Source organism: Desmodus rotundus, chromosome 2, assembly GCF_022682495.2.
Source record: "Desmodus rotundus isolate HL8 chromosome 2, HLdesRot8A.1, whole genome shotgun sequence".
Taxonomy (NCBI): domain Eukaryota; kingdom Metazoa; phylum Chordata; class Mammalia; order Chiroptera; family Phyllostomidae; genus Desmodus; species Desmodus rotundus.
The window spans coordinates 101,037,637-101,055,341 of record NC_071388.1 but is presented as its reverse complement, the minus strand read 5'-3'; the positions used below and the strand labels follow the sequence as shown (position 1 = coordinate 101,055,341).

General features: G+C 39.5%; 1 protein-coding gene across 5 annotated transcripts in view; it reads left to right on the top strand.

Moving 5' to 3' along the window:
• The window catches only part of CCDC14 (coiled-coil domain containing 14), a 79,001-nt gene that overhangs the window by 45,245 nt on the left and 16,051 nt on the right, over positions 1 to 17,705 (top strand). For 2 of the 5 annotated variants that reach the window (XM_045185770.3, XM_045185771.3), the window contains exon 9: positions 13,824 to 15,429. The exons of 1 other annotated variant lie outside the window; for it this stretch is intronic. In XM_045185770.3, coding sequence (XP_045041705.1) covers positions 13,824 to 14,754 — 931 coding nt within the window. In that variant the 3' untranslated portion in view covers positions 14,755 to 15,429. Of the gene's footprint in view, positions 1 to 12,478; positions 12,608 to 13,823; positions 15,430 to 17,705 lie in introns of those variants that run through there. 2 more of the 5 variants (XM_024578195.4, XM_071220631.1) reach the window with 2 other exon arrangements.

The window sequence follows — 17,705 nt, the reverse complement described above, 5'->3', positions numbered from 1 at the left end:
AAACAAAACCAAAAAATCTGTCTTTGCACTTAATCATATCTATATTCACCCATGTTGGTTATTTATATAATAATATGTTTGGTGACACCCTATGTAATTCGATTAATTAGGAACATTTCCAATACTATAGCTAGGCTACTGTGACCACTTTCATTTTACTTTGACATTAAAAGGTAAATTAGCAACATCCAACAATACAGATAAATAAATCTTCACATTCATCTACCTCTTTCCTCTTTCCTACAGTAATATACCTCAGTCAGATAGGTGTATGTCTTTTGTATGTTTTTAAAAAATCTCTTAGTAAACACATTTCACAAAATTTCTGGGTGCCTTTCTCAGACTACTACGGAGGGATAATGGAACTAGAAGATACACATACAAGTTCTAAACAATATCCCCTTCTACATCTCTCTCCCTTCTCCAGCTTTCAATGACTCTGAAATACATCTGTATATATTTTTTAGATTTTACTATAATATATATTATAAAACCATTAAAATGTGGGGAAATCAATATATTTTCAGTAAAGAATAAATCTTCTAATAGCTTCTAAGAACTGACAGTTATTTAAATTAGCATATTTTTATAACTAGCCAAGGAAGAACCTTGCATGTCTTATGAAATGTGCCAGTTATCTGAGCATTGAAAATCAGGGTGTTCAGCTGTGCCCCATGTAACACAAACACAAATATATTCACTTTGTAGCTATTTAGGTGTTTTAAAATTTTGATGTATTCTCATTTCTTCAATTACAGAGATTTTTCTTTTAATTTTAGAGACAGTGATGAGTCACATTTTGTTCATACATCAGACGCTTACTGGTTGACATTAATTTCCACAGACTAAGCTGTTGTTGTCATTGTCTCTCCCTTCCTTTCTTGATCACTGATTTTGTCCCACAGCAAAGATAACGTTTTTATTTAAGTCTTGAAGAAAACCTCACCATAATTACATATTCCTTTTCCAAAAATAAATAAAAATAAAAATTTCAGTATGCAGTTCTGATTGAATCAATTAGTGGGTCATTATTCATTTTAGAAGTCGTTTAAAGATATGTTTCTATAGCATTTTTTTCTTTTAATAATAGCTCATTAGCTTCTTGGAAGAGGTATGAGAAAAAGAATGGCAGGAGCCATTGCCATTTGAAAAGCAGTCAGAACTCAAAATGGAGCATGTTTAAGCGGACAGTGTAAGCCACGTTGGAAAAAGTAATTTTTAATTTTTGTAGAAGAAAAAATTCACCCATTCTGTATCCAGAGACATAATCATTGCTAACTGTTTAGTATAAAGATTTTCTTTTAGTATTTTATTTAGGTGTGTGTGACTGTTTTTACAAAAATCATATTGTATACATGTTACTTATATATAGCTTGTTCTTTTTTTTCTTTTAAAACATTTTTTATTTTATTTTTTTAAATTTATGTATTTTATTAATATTCAAGTACAGTTGTATCCATTTTCCCCCTACGACCCCCACCCCACCCCAGCCATCCCCACCTCCCACCCTCAATCCCACCCCCTTTAGCTTTGTCCATGTGTCCTTTACACATGGTCCCTGACAGCCCTTCCTCTCTTCCCCCTTACTATCCCTTCCCACCTCCCCTCTGGGTACTCTCAGTTTGTTATTAGTTTCAATGCCACTGGTTATATTTTGTTTATTTGTTTTGTTGACTAGGTTCCACTTGCAGGTGAGATCATGTGGTATTTGTTTTTCACCAACTGGCTTATTTCACTTAGCATAATGCTCTCTAGTTCAATCCACGCTACTGCAAAGGGGAGGAGCTCCTTTCTTTCCTTCTGCTGCGTAGTATTCCATTGTGTAAATGTACCATAGTTTTGTTTTGTTTTTTAATTTTTTAAAAGATTTTATGTATTTATTTATTTATTTTTAATTTTTATTGTTATTCAATTACAGTTGTATGACTTTTCTCCCCACCCTCCACCCCAACCCAGCTGAACCCACCTCCCTCCCCCACCTCCACCCTCCCCCTTGGTTTTGTCCATGTGTCCTTTATAGAAGTTCCTGTAATCCCCTCTTCCCACTGTCCCGCCCCCACCCCCCCCCCCGCTATTTTTAGATTGTTCTTAACTTCAATGTCTCTGGTTATATTTTGTTTGCTTTTTTCTTCTATTGATTATGTTCCAGTTAAAGGTGAGATCATATGGTATTTGTCCCTCACCGCCTGTCTTATTTCACTTAGCATAATGTTCTCCAGTTTCATCCATGCTGTTGCAAAGGGTATAAGCTCCTTCTTTCTCTCTGCTGTGTAGAATTCCATTGTGTAAATATACCATAGTTTTTGGATCCACTCGTTTGCTGATGGGCACTTCAGTTGCTTCCAGTACTTGGCTATTGTAAATTGTGCTGCTATGAACATTGGGGTGCACAGGTTCTTTTGGATTGGTGTTTCAGGGTTCTTAGGGTATAATCCCAGCAGTGGAATTGCCGGGTCAAAAGGCAGTTCCATTTTTAGTTTTCTGAGGAAATTCCATATTGTTTTCCACAGTGGCCTCACCAGTCTGCATTCCCACCAACAGTGCACTAGGGTTCCCTTTTCTCCGCATCCTCTCCAACATTTGTTTGTAGATTTGTTTATGTTGGCCACTCTGACTGGTATGAGATGGTACCTCACTGTGGTTTTAATTTGCATCTCTCTGATGGCTAGTGATGCTGAGAATCTTTTCATATGTCTCTGGGCCCTCTGTATGTCTTCCTTGGAGAAGTGTCTGTTCAAGTCCTTTGCCCATTTTTTAATTGGGTTGTTTGTCTCCCTGGAGTGGAGTCCTGTGAGTTCTTTATATATTTTGGAGATCAGGCCCTTGTCTGAGGTATCATTGGCAAATATGTTTTCCCATACTGTTGGTTCTCTTTGTAATTTGGTGCTGTTTTCTTTAGCCATGCAGAAGCTTTTTATTTTGATGAGGTCCCATTTGTTTATTCTTTTCTTTATGTCCCTTGCTTTAGGGGATGTGTCTGTGAGGATGTTGCTGCGTGGAATGTCTGAGATTTTCCTGCCAATGTTTTCCTCAAGGACTTTTATGGTGTTACAACTTATATTTAAGTCTTTTATCCATCTTGAGTTTATTTTCGTGTATGGCGTAAGTTGGTGATCGAGTTTGATTTTTTTGCACGTAGCTGTCCAGATCTCCCAACACCATCTGTTGAAGAGGCTGTTTTTGCTCCATTTTATGCTTCTGCCTCCTTTGTCAAATATTAATTGACTGTATAGACTTGAGTTTATTTCTGGACTCTCTATTCTGTTCCATTGGTCTTTGTGCCTGTTTTTATGCCAGTACCAGGCTGTTTTGATTACCGTGGCCTTGTAATACAGTTTGATATCAGGTATTGTGATCCCTCCTGCTTTGTTCTTCTTTCTCAAAATTGCTGCAGCTATTCGGGGTTGTTTATGGTTCCATATGAATTTCTGAAATGTTTGTTCTATATCTGTGAAGTATGTCATGGGTACTCTAATAGGGATTGCATTGAATCTATAAATCGCTTTGGGTAGTATGGCCATTTTGATGATGTTAATTCTTCCAATCCATGAACATGGTACATGCTTCCATTTGTTTGTGTCTTCGTTCATTTATTTCTTCAGTGTTGTGTAGTTTTCTGAGTACAGGTCTTTTACCTCCTTGGTTAGGTTTTTTCCTAGGTACTTGATTTTTCTTGTTGCTATATCAAATGGGATTTTTTTCCTGATTTCTGTTTCTGCAAATTCGTTGTTGGTGTACAGGAATGCCTTTGATTTCTGAGTATTGACTTTGTATCCAGCTGTTTTGCCAAATTCATTTATTAGGTCGAGTAGTTTTTTGGTGGAGTCTATAGGATTTTCCATGTACACTATCATGTCGTCTGCAAACAGTGACAGTTTCATTTCCTCCTTTCCAATTTGGATGCCTTTTATTGCTTTTTCTTGTCTGATTGCTGTGGCTAGGACTTCTAATACTATGTTGAATAGGAGTGGTGAGAGAGGGCATCCTTGTCTTGTTCCTGATCTTAGTGGGAAAGCTCTAAGTTTTTGTCCATTGAGTGTGATGTTGGCTGTAGGTCTCTCATATATGGCCTTTATTATGTTGAGGAATGCTCCCTTTATTCCCACTTTGCTGAGTGTTTTTATCAGAAATGGGTGCTGTATCTTATCAAATGCTTTTTCTGCATCTATTGATGTGATCATGTGATTTTTGTCTTTGCAGTTATTGGTGTGATGTATTATGTTTATTGATTTGCGAATATCATACCATCCTTGCATCCCTGGGATGAATCCCACTTGGTCATGGTGGATGATCTTTTTAATGTATTGCTGGATGCGGTTTGCTAATATTTTGTTGAGAATTTTAGCGTCTATGTTCATCAGAGATGTTGGCCTGAAGTTTTCTTTCTCCCTTGTGTCTTTATCTGGTTTTGGGGTTAGGATGATGCTGGCTTCATAAAACGAGTTTGGGAGTCTTCCATCAGTTTGGATTTTTTCGAATAGTCTGTGAAGGATAGGGGTTAGCTCTTCCTTAAAGGCTTTGTAGAATTCTCCTGTGAAACCATCTGGTCCAGGGCTTTTGTGTGTTGGGAGTTTTTTGATGACTGCTTCAATTTTGTCTGCTGTTATTGGTCTGTTCAGGTTTTCTGCTTCTTCTTCATTCAGTTTTGGAAGATTATGTTTTTCTAGAGATGTGTCCATTTCATCTATGTTTTCAAATTCCTTAGCATACAGTTCTTCGTAGTAATTTCTTACAGTCCTTTGTATTTCTGTGGTATCAGTTGTAATCTCTCCACTTTCATTTCTAATTCTGTTTATTTGGATCCTCTCTCCTTTCTTCTTGATGAGCCTACTTAAAGGCTTGTTGATTTTGTTTATCTTTTCAAAGAACCAGCTTCTGGATTCATTGATCCTTAGAATTGTGCTTTTAGTCTCTATGTCATTTAACTCTGCTCTGATCTTGGTTATTTCCTTCCTTCTGCTTGCTCTGGGCTGTCTTTGTTGTTGTTCCTCCAGTTCTTGTAGGCGTAGGGTTAGGTTGTTTGTTTGAAATGTTTCTATCTTCTTAAGGTAGGCCTGTTTTGCTATGAACTTCCCTCTCAGGACTGCCTTTGCTGTGTCCCATAGGTTTTGGGTTGTTGTGAGTTCATTTTCATTTGTTTCCAGAGTTTTTTATTTCTTCCCTAATCTCGCTCTTGACCCATTCATTGTTTAATAGCATGCTATTCAGTCTCCATGATTTTGTGCGTTTTGGGTTTTTTCCTTTGGGGTTGGTTTCTAGTTTCAGTCCCTTGTGGTCAGAGAAAATGCTTGATATGATTTCAATTTTCTCGAATTTGTTGAGGCTTGCTTTGTGTCCTATCATGTGGTCTGTCTTTGACAAACTTCCATGGACACTTGAAAAGAATGTGTATTTTGCTTCTTTGGGATGAAAAGCTCTATATATATCAGTTAAGTCCATTTCCTCTAGGGTATTGTTAAGTGACACAATATCCTTGTTGAAATTTTGTTTGGAAGACCTGTCCAGTTTTGATAGTGGGGTGTTAAAGTCCCCTACTATAATTTTGTTGCTGTCAATATCTTTTTTGAAGTCCTCCAAGATTTTCTTTATGTATTTGGGTGCTCCTATGTTGGGTGCATATATATTTACAATGTTTATGTCTTCTTGGTGGATTCTTCCTTTGAGTATTATGAAGTGACCTTCTGGGTCTCTCTTTATGGCCCTTCTTTGGAAGTCTCTTTTGTCTGATATGAGTATTGCTACCTCTGCTTTTTTTCCCTGTCCGTTTGCTTGGAAAATTTGTTTCCAGCCCTTCACTTTCAGTCTGTATAGGTCTTTTGTCCTGAGGTGGGTCTGTTGTAAGCAGCATATGTGTGGGTCATGTTTTCTTATCCATTCAGCTGTTCTATGTCTTTTGATTGGAGCATTTAATCCATTTACGTTTAAGGTTATTATCGATAGGTAGTTATTCATTGCCATTTTTTCCTACCTGTGTTCCTCTGTCTTTCTCTTTTCCTTCCTTTCCTTAAAGCAGTCCCTTTAGCATCTCTTGCAGAGCTGATTTGGTGGAGCTGTATTCTTTTAGACTTCTTTTGTCTGGGAAACTCTTTATTTGGCCTTCTATCTTGATTGAGAGCCTTGCTGGGTAAAGTAGTATTGGTTGCAGGCCCCTGGTTCTCATTACTTGGAATGTTTTTTGCCATTCTCTTCTGGCTTGGAACGTTTCCCTTGAGAAGTCAGTTGCTAACCTTATTGGGGCTCCCTTGTATGTTACTTCCTGTTTCTCCCTTGCTGCCTTTAAGATCCTCTCTTTGTCTTGGAATTTTGCCATTTTCATTATGATGTGTCTTGCAGTGGGTCTCTTTGGGTCCTCTTGCTTGGGAGTCTCTGTGTTTCCTGGATTTGGGTGACTTTCTCTCCTCAGATTAGGGAAATTTTCCATCATTACATTTTCAAACAGGTTTTCTATCCCTTGCTCTTCTTCTTCTCCTTCTGGTATTCCTATTATACGGATATTGTTACGTTTCATGTTGTCTTGCCTTTCCCTTATTGCCTCTTCATTCTTTCTGAGCCTCTTTTCCTTTTCTTGCTCTTTCTCGGTGTTTTTTTCTACTTTGTCCTCCAGCTCGCTGATCCGTTCCTCTGCTTCATCAGGTTTGCTTTTGATCCCTTCTACTGTGTTCTTCAATTCAGAAATTGTATTCTTCATTTCCTCTTGGCCCTTGTTGATAGTTTCTATTTCCTTTTTCATGTTGATATAGTTTGCAGTGAGTTCATTGTAGTTTCCCTGTAGTTTCTGGTAGTTCTCTTTGAACTCAGAGAGCTCAGTGAGCTTCCTGATGACCATTGCTTTGAACTCAGTATCTCATAGTTGACTTGCCTCTTTTTCAGTTAGCATCGTTTCTGAGGCTTCCTCCTTTCCTTTCATTTGGGAATTGTTTCTTTGTCTTCCCATTGTTTGTGAGACTCTTCTTGTTAGCCTCTGCTTCTTAAATTGATCTTTTCTGACTCCCTGGGTTTATGGTATGAACTTCTATGGTAGAATGCCAATGGGATTCAGTGGTGCTGTCTCCTTAATTTCCTGTGCTCACTGGTCTTGAGCTGATGTATATGGGTGTAACACGGTCTTACTCTGGTCTTTTCAGCACTCCAGGTTTTCTTGTCTCACCTGTGGGAAAAAGAGGAATGGGGGCAAAAAAAAAAAAAACCCCACAAAAACGGAAGGAGGGAAAAAGGGAATAGAAAAGGAAAGGAAGGAAGGGAGTAGGAATAAAGAAAGATCGGAGGCAAGATAAGGAATTTTTTAACAAAAATTAAAACAACAGAATAAATAAAAGGCAGGAAGAAGGAATAAAAAAGGTAAAGGATGGAAGGAAGAAGGAATAAAAAAAGAAAGAAGGACAGAAAGGAAGAAGGAATTCAGGGGAAAAGAAGGAAAGAAAAAAGGAAAAAGAAAAAAAATTAAAAAAAGGTCTTCTGCTGGCTTTAAACTGGTCAGGTTAGTTCTGCTGGTCATCCTGTCTGTGGAACGGGAGGGGGTGGTTGGAAGGATTGGTTTCACTTTTCTCCTTTCCTGAGCCACACTCTTCGCTGTTGTTCAGCCTTCAGTCTAGTTCCTCCGGGTCCTTCTGCTCCCCACTAGGCCTTTAGTTCACCAGCTGTGCTGTCCTTGAGTTGCACCAATTACGGGCAACTCACATTCCACCTTCTTGCTCTTTGCTGTCTTAGATGCTAGGGGTTCTCGGTGCTGCTATGGGGTAGTTCAGCCCCCTACTGGGTCGAGTCTTTCCGGGGAATGCAGTCTCTCCTAGCCCTGCAGCTCCCCTCTGCTGGGCGTTCTGCCTTCCTCCTAGAGAGCCAGTAGGCCCTGCAGAGTTCTGTGCACAGGGGCAACGTAGGAGTTTTTCAGAACCAGTGCTTTTGGCTGTGGTCGCCTGCAGGCAGCCAGGTCGTTGATCGGGTTGTGTGGCCGATCTCCGCTTTGGACTTCTGTTGGTTGCGGATCACCTGCTTTAGGTCTGTGCGCGGGGGCAGCCAGCCACTGATCCAGTTGCGTGCTCACCCAGGAGCTTTTTGTCTGTGCTCCCAGGCAGCAGGGCGCTTATCAGGGCGCCCGCCCACCCGGGGTTTCAGGTGTGGGCCCCAGGCCACTGATTGGGGTACGCACCCACTGGGGCACTTTGGGTCTGGCGCCCAGGCAGCTGGGCCGCTTATCAGGGCTTGCGCTCACCCGGGGTTTCAGGTGTGGGCTCCGCTAATTTGAGTGCGCACCAGCTGGGCTTCAGGTGAGCGCTGGGGCTGCTTTTCCGAGTTCACAGTCCAGGGGCTGAGGGGGGAGGGGTGCCAGAGGCTGCGGCTGCTGCGGAGAGTTCTCTAACTAGCTACTACGAGCCTCTATTTTCTTTTCCATTTTGAGAAATTCTTCCTATTCAAGCCCCCCTGGTCCAAACAAGCACCTGGCTGCTCACACAGCCCAGCCTGGTTCTCTCCCAAGAATCCTGCAGCAGACCCTGCACCCGGGCCGGGGCTTCAGTCGCCCTCGTCCCCGCGTGGGTCCTGGGGATCTTATTGTCCTTAAGCACTCTTCTTACCGTCTAATCTTTCGTTGTCCTCTATCTTTGGTCTCCGATCTTCATATATGCTGGAATACTGTTGGCTCTTCGCTGTGCTCCTCAGATCAACTAGGTATTTCACTGGCGTTGAGGGGAAGTGGACTCCACTCCCACCTATCTTGCCGCCATCTCCCGAGTTTGTACCATAGTTTTTTGATCCACTCATTTACTGATGGGCACTTAGGTTGCTTCCAACACTTGGCTATTTTAGATTGTGCTGCTATGAACATTGGGGTGCATAGGTTCTTTGAATTGGTGTTTCAGGGTTCTTAGGGTATAGTCCCAGCAGTGGAATTGCCGGGTCAAAAGGCAGTTCCGTTTTTACTTTTCTGAGGAAATTCCATACTGTTTTCCACAGTGGCTGCACCAGTCTGCATTCCCACCAACAGTATACTAGGGTTCCCTTCTCTCCACAACTTCTTCAGCACTTGTTGTTTGTTGATTTGGTTATGATGGCCATTCTGACCAGTGTGAAGTGGTATCTCATTGTGGTTTCAATTTGCATCTCTCTGATGGCTAGTGATGCTGAGCATCCTTTCATATTTCTCTGGGCCGTCTGTGTGTCCTCCTTGGAGAAGTGTCTGTTCAAGCCCTTTGCCCATTTTTTAATTGGGTTGTTTGTCTTCTAGAGTGGAGTCATGTGAATTATTTATATATTTTGGAGATCAAACCCTTGCCCGAGGTATAGTTGGCAAATATGTTTTCCCGTGTATTTGGTTCTCTTTTCTTTTTAATGCTGTTTTCTTTAGCTGTGCAGAAGCTCTTTATTTTGATGAGATCCCATTTGTTTATTCTTTCCTTTATGTCCCTTGCTCTAGGGGACATATTGGTGAAAATATTGCTGTGTGGGATATTTGAGATTTTCCTGCTTATGTTCTCCTGTAGGACTTTTATGGTGTTGCAACTTGTATTTAAGTCTTTTATCCATCTTGAGTTTATTTTTGTGTATGGTGTAAGTTGGTGGTCGAGTTTCCTTTTTTTCATGTAGCTGTCCAGATCTCCCAATACCATTTGTTGAAGAGGCTATCTTTCCTCCGTTTTATGCTCCTGTCCCTTTGTCGAATATTAATTGACCTTAGAGACATGGGTTTATTTCTGAGCTCTCTGTTCTGTTCCATTGATCTATGTGTCTGTTCTTATGCCAATACCAGGCTGTTTTGATTACTGTTAGCCTGTTCTTTTTAATTTAACCTCATGAACATTTCCCCATTGGTATTCATTGTTGTAAAGACGGAATGTCTGTGATGCAGTTATACCATAATTTACCTAAATCAGTCCATTATATTTGAAGATAAAGATGTTAAGTCCATCTATTTTTTTATTATAAATTATGTCTTTGTAAATATATCTTTGGGTACAGCCTCTTGTGTATAGTTATATCAGTAGGATAAATTCCTGGAAGTGCAAATTTGTGGGTCAAAATGTGTGGGATACCCAAATCCTCTGATGTGTTGCCTGTATGTTCTCCAGAAGAGTTATACCAGAGTACACTAGTAGTACCTGCCTCTCCAATCTTCTATAACAAAGGGCATTTTTATTTTACCATGATAATTTGATAGGCAAAAAAAAATCACATTAAAAAAATTTTAATTTCTCTGATTAAAAGTTGAACTTTTTAAAAATTGACTTGAGAGAGAGATTGAAATATCAATTTCTTATTCCACTTATTTATGCCTTCACACCCTGACCCAGGATTGAACCCTCAACTTTGGTGTATTGGGATGATACTCTAACCAACTGAGCTACCCAGCCAAGGCCAAAAGTTGAACTTTTAAAACATGTGTATTGGTTAGTTGTAATCATTTAAAATTACTTGTTGATGTCCTTTTAGTCTCTTTTTATATTGGTGTGTGTGTGTGTGTTTTAAAGTTCATTTTATTGATTATGCTGTTCCAGTTGTCCCAGTTTTTTCCCTTTGCCCCTCTCTACCCAGTACTCCTCTTCCCTCCAGCACTCCCTCCCTGCCTTAGTTTCTGTCCGTGGGTCATGTGTGTAAGTTCTTTGGCTTCTCCCTTTCCTATACTATTCTTAAACTCCTCCTGTCTATTTTGTTCCTACCAACAATGCTTTTTTTGATCCCTGTAACATTTCCCCTTTTCTCCCCCTTCCCCCTCCCAGCTGATAACCCTCCAAGTGATTCCCATACCTATGATTCTGTTCCTGTTCTAGTTGTTTGCTTAGTTTGTTTCTGTTTTTTATTGTTTAGATTCAGTTGTTGATAGTTGTGAGTTTGTTGTCATTTTAATATTCATAGTTTTGATCTTCTTTTTCCTAAATAAGTCTGTTTAACATTTCATGTAATAATGGCTTGGTGATGATGAATTCCTTTAGCTTTACCTTGTCTGGAAGCACTTTATTGGACCTTCCATTCTAAATGATATCTTTGCTGAATACAGTAATCTTGGTTGTAGGTCCTTGCTTTTTACACTTTGAAGACTTCTGGCCAGTCCCTTCTTGCCTGCAAGGTTTCTTTTGATAAATCAGTTGACAGTCTTATGGGAACTCCTTTGTAGGTAACTGTTTATCTCTTGCTGCTTGTAATATTCTCTCTGTATCTTTAACCCTTTTCCTTTTAAGTATGATGTTTCTTGCTGTGGTCCTCTTTGGGTCCAACTTGTTTGGGATTCTCTGTGCTTCCTGGACTTGCATGTTCATTTCCTTCACTAAATTGGGGAAATTTTCTTTCATTATTTTTTCAAGTAGATTTCCAATTTCTTTCTCTTTCTCTTTTCCTTCTGGTACCTATTGATGTGAATGTTGGATCTATTGAAGTTGTTCCAGAGGCTGCTTATACTACCCTCATTTTTTTAGATTCTTTTTTCTTCTTTTGTTCTGATTGGTTGTTTTTTTGTTTCCTTATGTGTCAAAACATTGATTTGATTCTTGGCTTTATCCACTCTACTCTACTCCACTCTATTGTTTCCCTGTAAATTGTTCTTTATTTCAATTAGTAAATCCTTCATTTGTTACTGAGTCTTTTTTTATGCTGTTGGGATCCTCACTAAGTTCGTTGAGCATCCTTATAACCAGTGTTTTGAACTCTGCATTGGATAGATTGCTTATCTCCATTTCATTTAGCTCTTTTTTCTGGAGTTTTGATCTGTTCTTTCATTTGGGCCATGTTTCTTCCTGTCCTCGTTTTGGCAGCCTCCCTGTTTGTTTCTGTGTATTAGGTAGAGCTGCTTTGACTCCATGTCTTGGTATTGTGGCCTAATGTAGTAGGTACCCTGTAGGGTCCACTGGCACAGCCTCTCCTAACAACCAAGCTCGGTATTCAAGGTGCACCCTTTGTGTGGACTGAGTACATCCTCCTCTTGTATTTGAGCCTTGGTTGATGTTGGCAGATCAATGAGAGGGATTTACTCAGGCCAGTAGCCTTCAGGATTGGTTGTGACCACTTACTACCAATCTTCTCCCTCCATGGAGGACCATCTGTGCTGGGGCAGGGAGGTGGTGCTCCAGTGTGGTCTATAGCTGTCCACTGGGAGCACTGGTCCTGGATTTTCCCTGGTGGTGCAGGCCAAGTTCAGCCCCCACCTGTGTTTTCCTTGGGGTCCACCCTTCCTGAACCATAAAGCAATCTGAGATTGCTGCTATTTGTGCTGGGCTTGGAGATTCCCAGGTGAAGCCAAGCTATGAATCTAGGCTGGCTGCTGCTTGTGCTGGGCCTGGGACTCACTGAGGCCAGCTGTTGCTTGTTTGAGAGGATTTAGGAAGTTGTGCAGCATGAGCCAAGACCAGCCATTCATATGGCAAAGCAGCTTGGGTGGGCTAGTAAATTGGGTAGGGCAGAGGCTCAGGGGATCTCCAAGGTGGGTCAGGCAGTGTTAGCCAGGTTGATGGAGTCTCAAATATGGCATCAGCATGCTGGCTCAATGGTTCTACAGGGGGAGGTCCCAGAAAGGGGACAATGGCCTCTGCTTGCCCGGACGTAAGACACTTCAGCCTGTCCCAGTATGCCACTGGTGCCCTTCAAGCTGCTGCCTGGGTGCTGGAGCTCAGAGGGAGTGAGTCTGAGTAGGTGAGTCCATATGTGGGTTTTTTAAGTGGAACTATTTGGGGTTCCAGCAGTTTCTTCCACCGACTCAATCCCTGCTGCTTTTTGTAGCCAGAAGTAGTGGGGACTTATCTTCTTGGCACTGGAACCCTAGGCTGGGGTGCCTGGTGTGGAGCTGAGACTTCTTGTTCCTGAGATATGCCTCCCAAATTTTTATTCACCAAAGTGGGCGGGAGACCTGCCCTTTCTGCATCTGAGCCCCTCCTACCAGTCTGGATGGATGTGGTTTCTTTAATCCTATAGTTGTCAGACTTCCATTCAACTCAATTCCTGACAGTTCTGAGTGATGATTGTTCTATATTTTAATTGTAATTTTGATGTGATTGTGTGAAGAATGAAGCCATATCTGCCTACCCTGCCATCTTGACCAAAAGCCTAAATTGGTGTATATTTTATTGATATGAACATAATGTCATTGAATTCAGATAGACTTAGTATAAAATGGCTTTAATAGGACTACTACAAAAGCTGCCATTAAATGAACAACCATTTAGCCTGAAACTGTATTAAGCACATTATCCTTATATCTTATTATTTTATCTTATTTAATATTCATTGTAATTCTAATGTAGGTTATTTTCCTTTTGCAGCTGAGGAACTTGAGATTCAGAAAGGTTGAGTGACTTGTCCCAGATTACAGCTAGTGATAGTGCTAGGATTGGATTCATTTTTTGTCTGACTTCAAACCCTGTGTGGTTTTCCTTAAACCACACTTTTCTTGGTACCTAGTTGTTACACATACCGACTTATGCCAGGTAATTTTCTAACCATTCTTTTTTTCTAATATTACTCCAGTGGCCTTTGAATATATATTTGAAATGGAGATTAATAACTTAATTACTAACAGCATCCACTCTCAAATGAGTAGTGTGTTTACCATTTTTCAGTGTTCCTCGAGAATAAAGCATCTCCATAACATAAGAGAAAAAAATTTCCAAGCCTCTATTTTTAGACATAATATTAGATTTGATGCACACCAAGGTCTTTCATCATTTATTATTTTAATTTACTCTTTCCATAGTATATTCTGTAATACTGTGCTTTTAGTTGCTTTCCCCCATATTAAAAACCAGTCACTTGCCTCTAATCCTTTCTTTTAAAAGATGGGGCATATATAAGTAAATAGAAGAAATGGGTAAAAAAACTAATTAGTGTACTAAATTTCTTTTTAACAGAACTTTACAGAGCAGTATGGCAAAGCTTCTTTCAGATCTAAGTATGGACACTGCTCGCTGCAAGCCTGGGAATAATCTTACCAAATCACTTCTGAACATTTATGAAAAACAACCTCAACATGACCCAATCCCTGCTCAAATGTCCATAATGAGCTACCTAAATAAGTTAGAAACAGATCCCACTTTTACTCATTCAGAGCCACTTTCTGAAATGAATGAGGAAAGCATAGTGCCAGATAGGCCATATGAACATGTTCTGCCTTCCAAAGGTCCTCAACATAGTGCCACTAGGAGCATGGAAGAAGCATTGGCCCCTGGAATCATCTCTACTCTTTCAAAACAAGATTCTGATGAGGAGAGCAAAATTACAACTTTAATAGAAGGTGATTGTAATCTGGATAATACAATTTATATTCCATTTGCCAGAAGTACCTCTAAAAGGAAATCACCACTACCTAAGAGATTATCCCCCCTGCCACAGATCAGTGTAACTCCACCACCACTGCTCAGCGACAGTGGACCTGTCTCAGAAAAAGAAAATAGATCATGTGCACCTGGAGTTTGTTCTTCCAAAAAGGAAGCAGAAGATGCACGTGAGAAACTTTCCACATCAGCTGAAATGGAGGACAAGCGGCTCCTCAAGAAAATAAAGGAAGCTATCTGCAAGATCTCTGCTGCCACTGAGGGGTCTCAGGAACCGGCTGCATGTCACCGTCCCTCCACTTGTCAGAGCAGCAGCTTTCAAGTGAAAAGCAGTACTGTCTCCAATGGTAGCTTTTTAAATTCTGACTTGACGTCAGACTGGAGCATCTCTTCTTTTTCAACTTTCACTTCTCGTGATGAACAAGACTTCCGAAATGGCCTTGCAGCACTGGATGCCAACATTGCTAGGCTCCAGGAATCCTTAAGGTCTGGTGTTCTAGAGAAGTGATCTCAGGAGAAAAAATTGAGTATCTCTTTTTAAGAATAGAACTTGGGTACATTGAATACATATTTTAAATTTTTGTATAGAGAAATGATGTTTCATATTAATTATGTGTGAAAAAATAAATTTAATAATAAATTTATTATTGGAATATATTGACACTGTGGAGCTTATAAAAACAGGTCATCTTAAATTTACATTTGCTAAGAGAAGAAAGTTGTAGATAACTAGGGAAATATTACAAATAATATTTTATTTTAGTACTTAGGAATTTTTATTACCCTCCTGGGCAAAGGGTGCAGGTTGGAAGAATTCTCTTAAAGGATAATTAGAAGGGAGTCCCTGGGTACAATTTACTATATTCAAACTAGAGTTTCTCTTTTAGGATTCCATTTTGTTTTTTTAATAGCATTGTGTTTTTTTATATGGGATTCTCTGTGCTGTAGGCTAGTGTTTTGGGTGAGCTGTATGAACATTTAAGACAGAAAGTACTCCACCTCTTAAATTAAGTGGTCCACTGAAATATAGGTAACATCCTAAGTTAGCATATAGTTTCTTAAAGCTTTGGCACTTCTATTTATTTTTATCCTGAATGCATATTTAAGGTCATATGGTATAGGAACATAAGAGTTCAGTTAAATTTCAAGGTGGAATATGACCCTAACAAAATAGAAGAGACATTGCATTTCATAGAAGTTTAGAAAAGGAAAAAGCTAAAAAGTGGTAGAGGAGGACCTAGAAGAGAAGAAACTTCATTTGTATCTTCAAGAATGTATAGGATTTGAATAATCCTGTGAGTATCCTCAAAATGTTTACCCCATAAACAGTATCACAAAATGTGGGGGCTGGTTGAGTGGTATATTAAGAGGATGGTAAATACACTAACCTGACTAAAATAGAGAAATCAAGATTATATGATAATGGTAATAATAATAGATGATACTCATTTAGAAGAGTTGGGGTCAAATTGTAGAATGTTAAAAGCTCCAGGCCACGGTGTAATTATTAAATATGATGTCACTGGTGTTTGGGTATTTTTGGTGGTAGTGGTGCTTTTTATTTTTAATTGAGGCCCACCAGGTGAAATTGCGTGTTCTTAAAATTGCAAACTGATGGTAAATAGGAAGGATTAGAGGAGAGAGAGAGAATGGAGGCCACTTAGAAAGCTGTTACAGTAATCCAGACATAAATTAATAAGCCTTAGGCAATAGCAAAAGAGACAAATTGAGAAATTTTTGTAGGCTTGGTGATTTACTAGAAAATGAAAGAGATGGGGAAATGAAAGATGATTCCAGAGTTTTCAATTTGGTCACTTTGAGTCAAACCGAGCAAACATCTAAAATGAAAAATCAAGTTTTTAGTCAAATTCCAAGTTAACAAATTCCAAGTTTAGTCTCGATAACAGTACTATAAAAGGAGAGTGGGATAAGGAGAGAAAGAGTATCTTTTCAGTAGTCCTCTCTAGATCTTCACACCAGGAGTCAATATAAATTACCTCATCTTAGTCTCAGAGGGTCAATCTAGCCCCAAATCATAGCCCTCTCACAGTCCTTTCATTTGTCCCAGAGTGAGAGAAGCATATGTGAAGTACCCCCTAACCTCTGCCAGGGTGATTGAGTAGCTCCTGGTAGATCCTGGGTGTAGAATGGAAAAGAACCATCTTTCAGCATTTTGTCACTATTCCACTGTCCTTACATCTCATCTGTAGTGGTAGTACAGAAACTTTACAACGGGTTTAGTATTTATGAATACCACTGAAGATGACCAAAGGTAGAGAGATTCTAGGGGCAGGGCTAAAGAAACGAGAGAAGTTACTTGGTACACATTCTTCCCGGATTCCATTCACCCTTGGAGTTCAGCAAATCTTCCGGAAATCTTTACTTTTCACTAATGATGGCATTTATGCCAAGTGCTGCAAAAGTTAAGAAGGTCTGCTTAAACTACATGGAAAGCAGAGCAGAATTGCAAGGCCTAGTTAGAAAGGGCATGCAGCCAAATCACATCTGACGAAGTATGTATCTAGTTAGTGCTCACATTGTTGGGGCCATCCCTTCAGCTAAAGATTCATTCAATGAATGAGTTAAGTGAAAGCTCTAATATGTGCCAGGTCCTAGTCTTGTCTCAGAGAATACAACAATGAGCAAGACAGATAATCTCTGCCCTCAAGGAGCTGACATTACAGTGGGATATAAGAAAAGGAACATGTAATAAGTATGGTGAAGAAAAAAGGGTTAGAGACAAAGAATGACAAAATTGGCTTAAGTTTTAATAGGATAAGCTACTCAAAAATAATGTTTAGAAGTTTAGAATTTAAGCATACTAATAGATAAACATAGATTTGATTTGCTAGCTAACAACCATTTTTCAAACCTTTTAATTCTAAATTCTCAGAATTGCTTAAACAAATGAGTTCTACAACTGTCACACCTCACTGTTTTAGTATACCAATTGTAGAGTACTGGGTGCCATTTTATTTAAAGCATTTGGCCTAAGTAGGACCTTCCAGAGAATTATTAGAAGAGAAAACTATACTTGTGCAACAATAAAAAAAGAAAGAAAGAAAGAAATGGTAAGATCTTATGTACTTCTGAAGGGCTTGGCTTACAAGTTGAGTTTTCAAAAGGACTTTAGAAGTCATCTATCTCATACCCAAAGAAGGAATCTGTTCTACATTTGATACCTTCTATTGGTAAGATGCCAAGTGTATCATGTATATTCCTTTTGCCTGGACCATTCTTTTGCCCAGCCTCCTCCTGACAAATTCTTACTCATTCTTCAAACCCCTGGTACTACTTCTGTACCTTGTATATACCTCTGCTGATGCATGCATCAGTTTATTTGTCAACCTTCCTACCCTTTATGCTTCTTAAGGGCAGGGACCAGTATTTATTCATCTTTGACACCCACTGTGACACTTGGTGTCTGTCATATAATAGGCAATTAATAACTTGTTACAC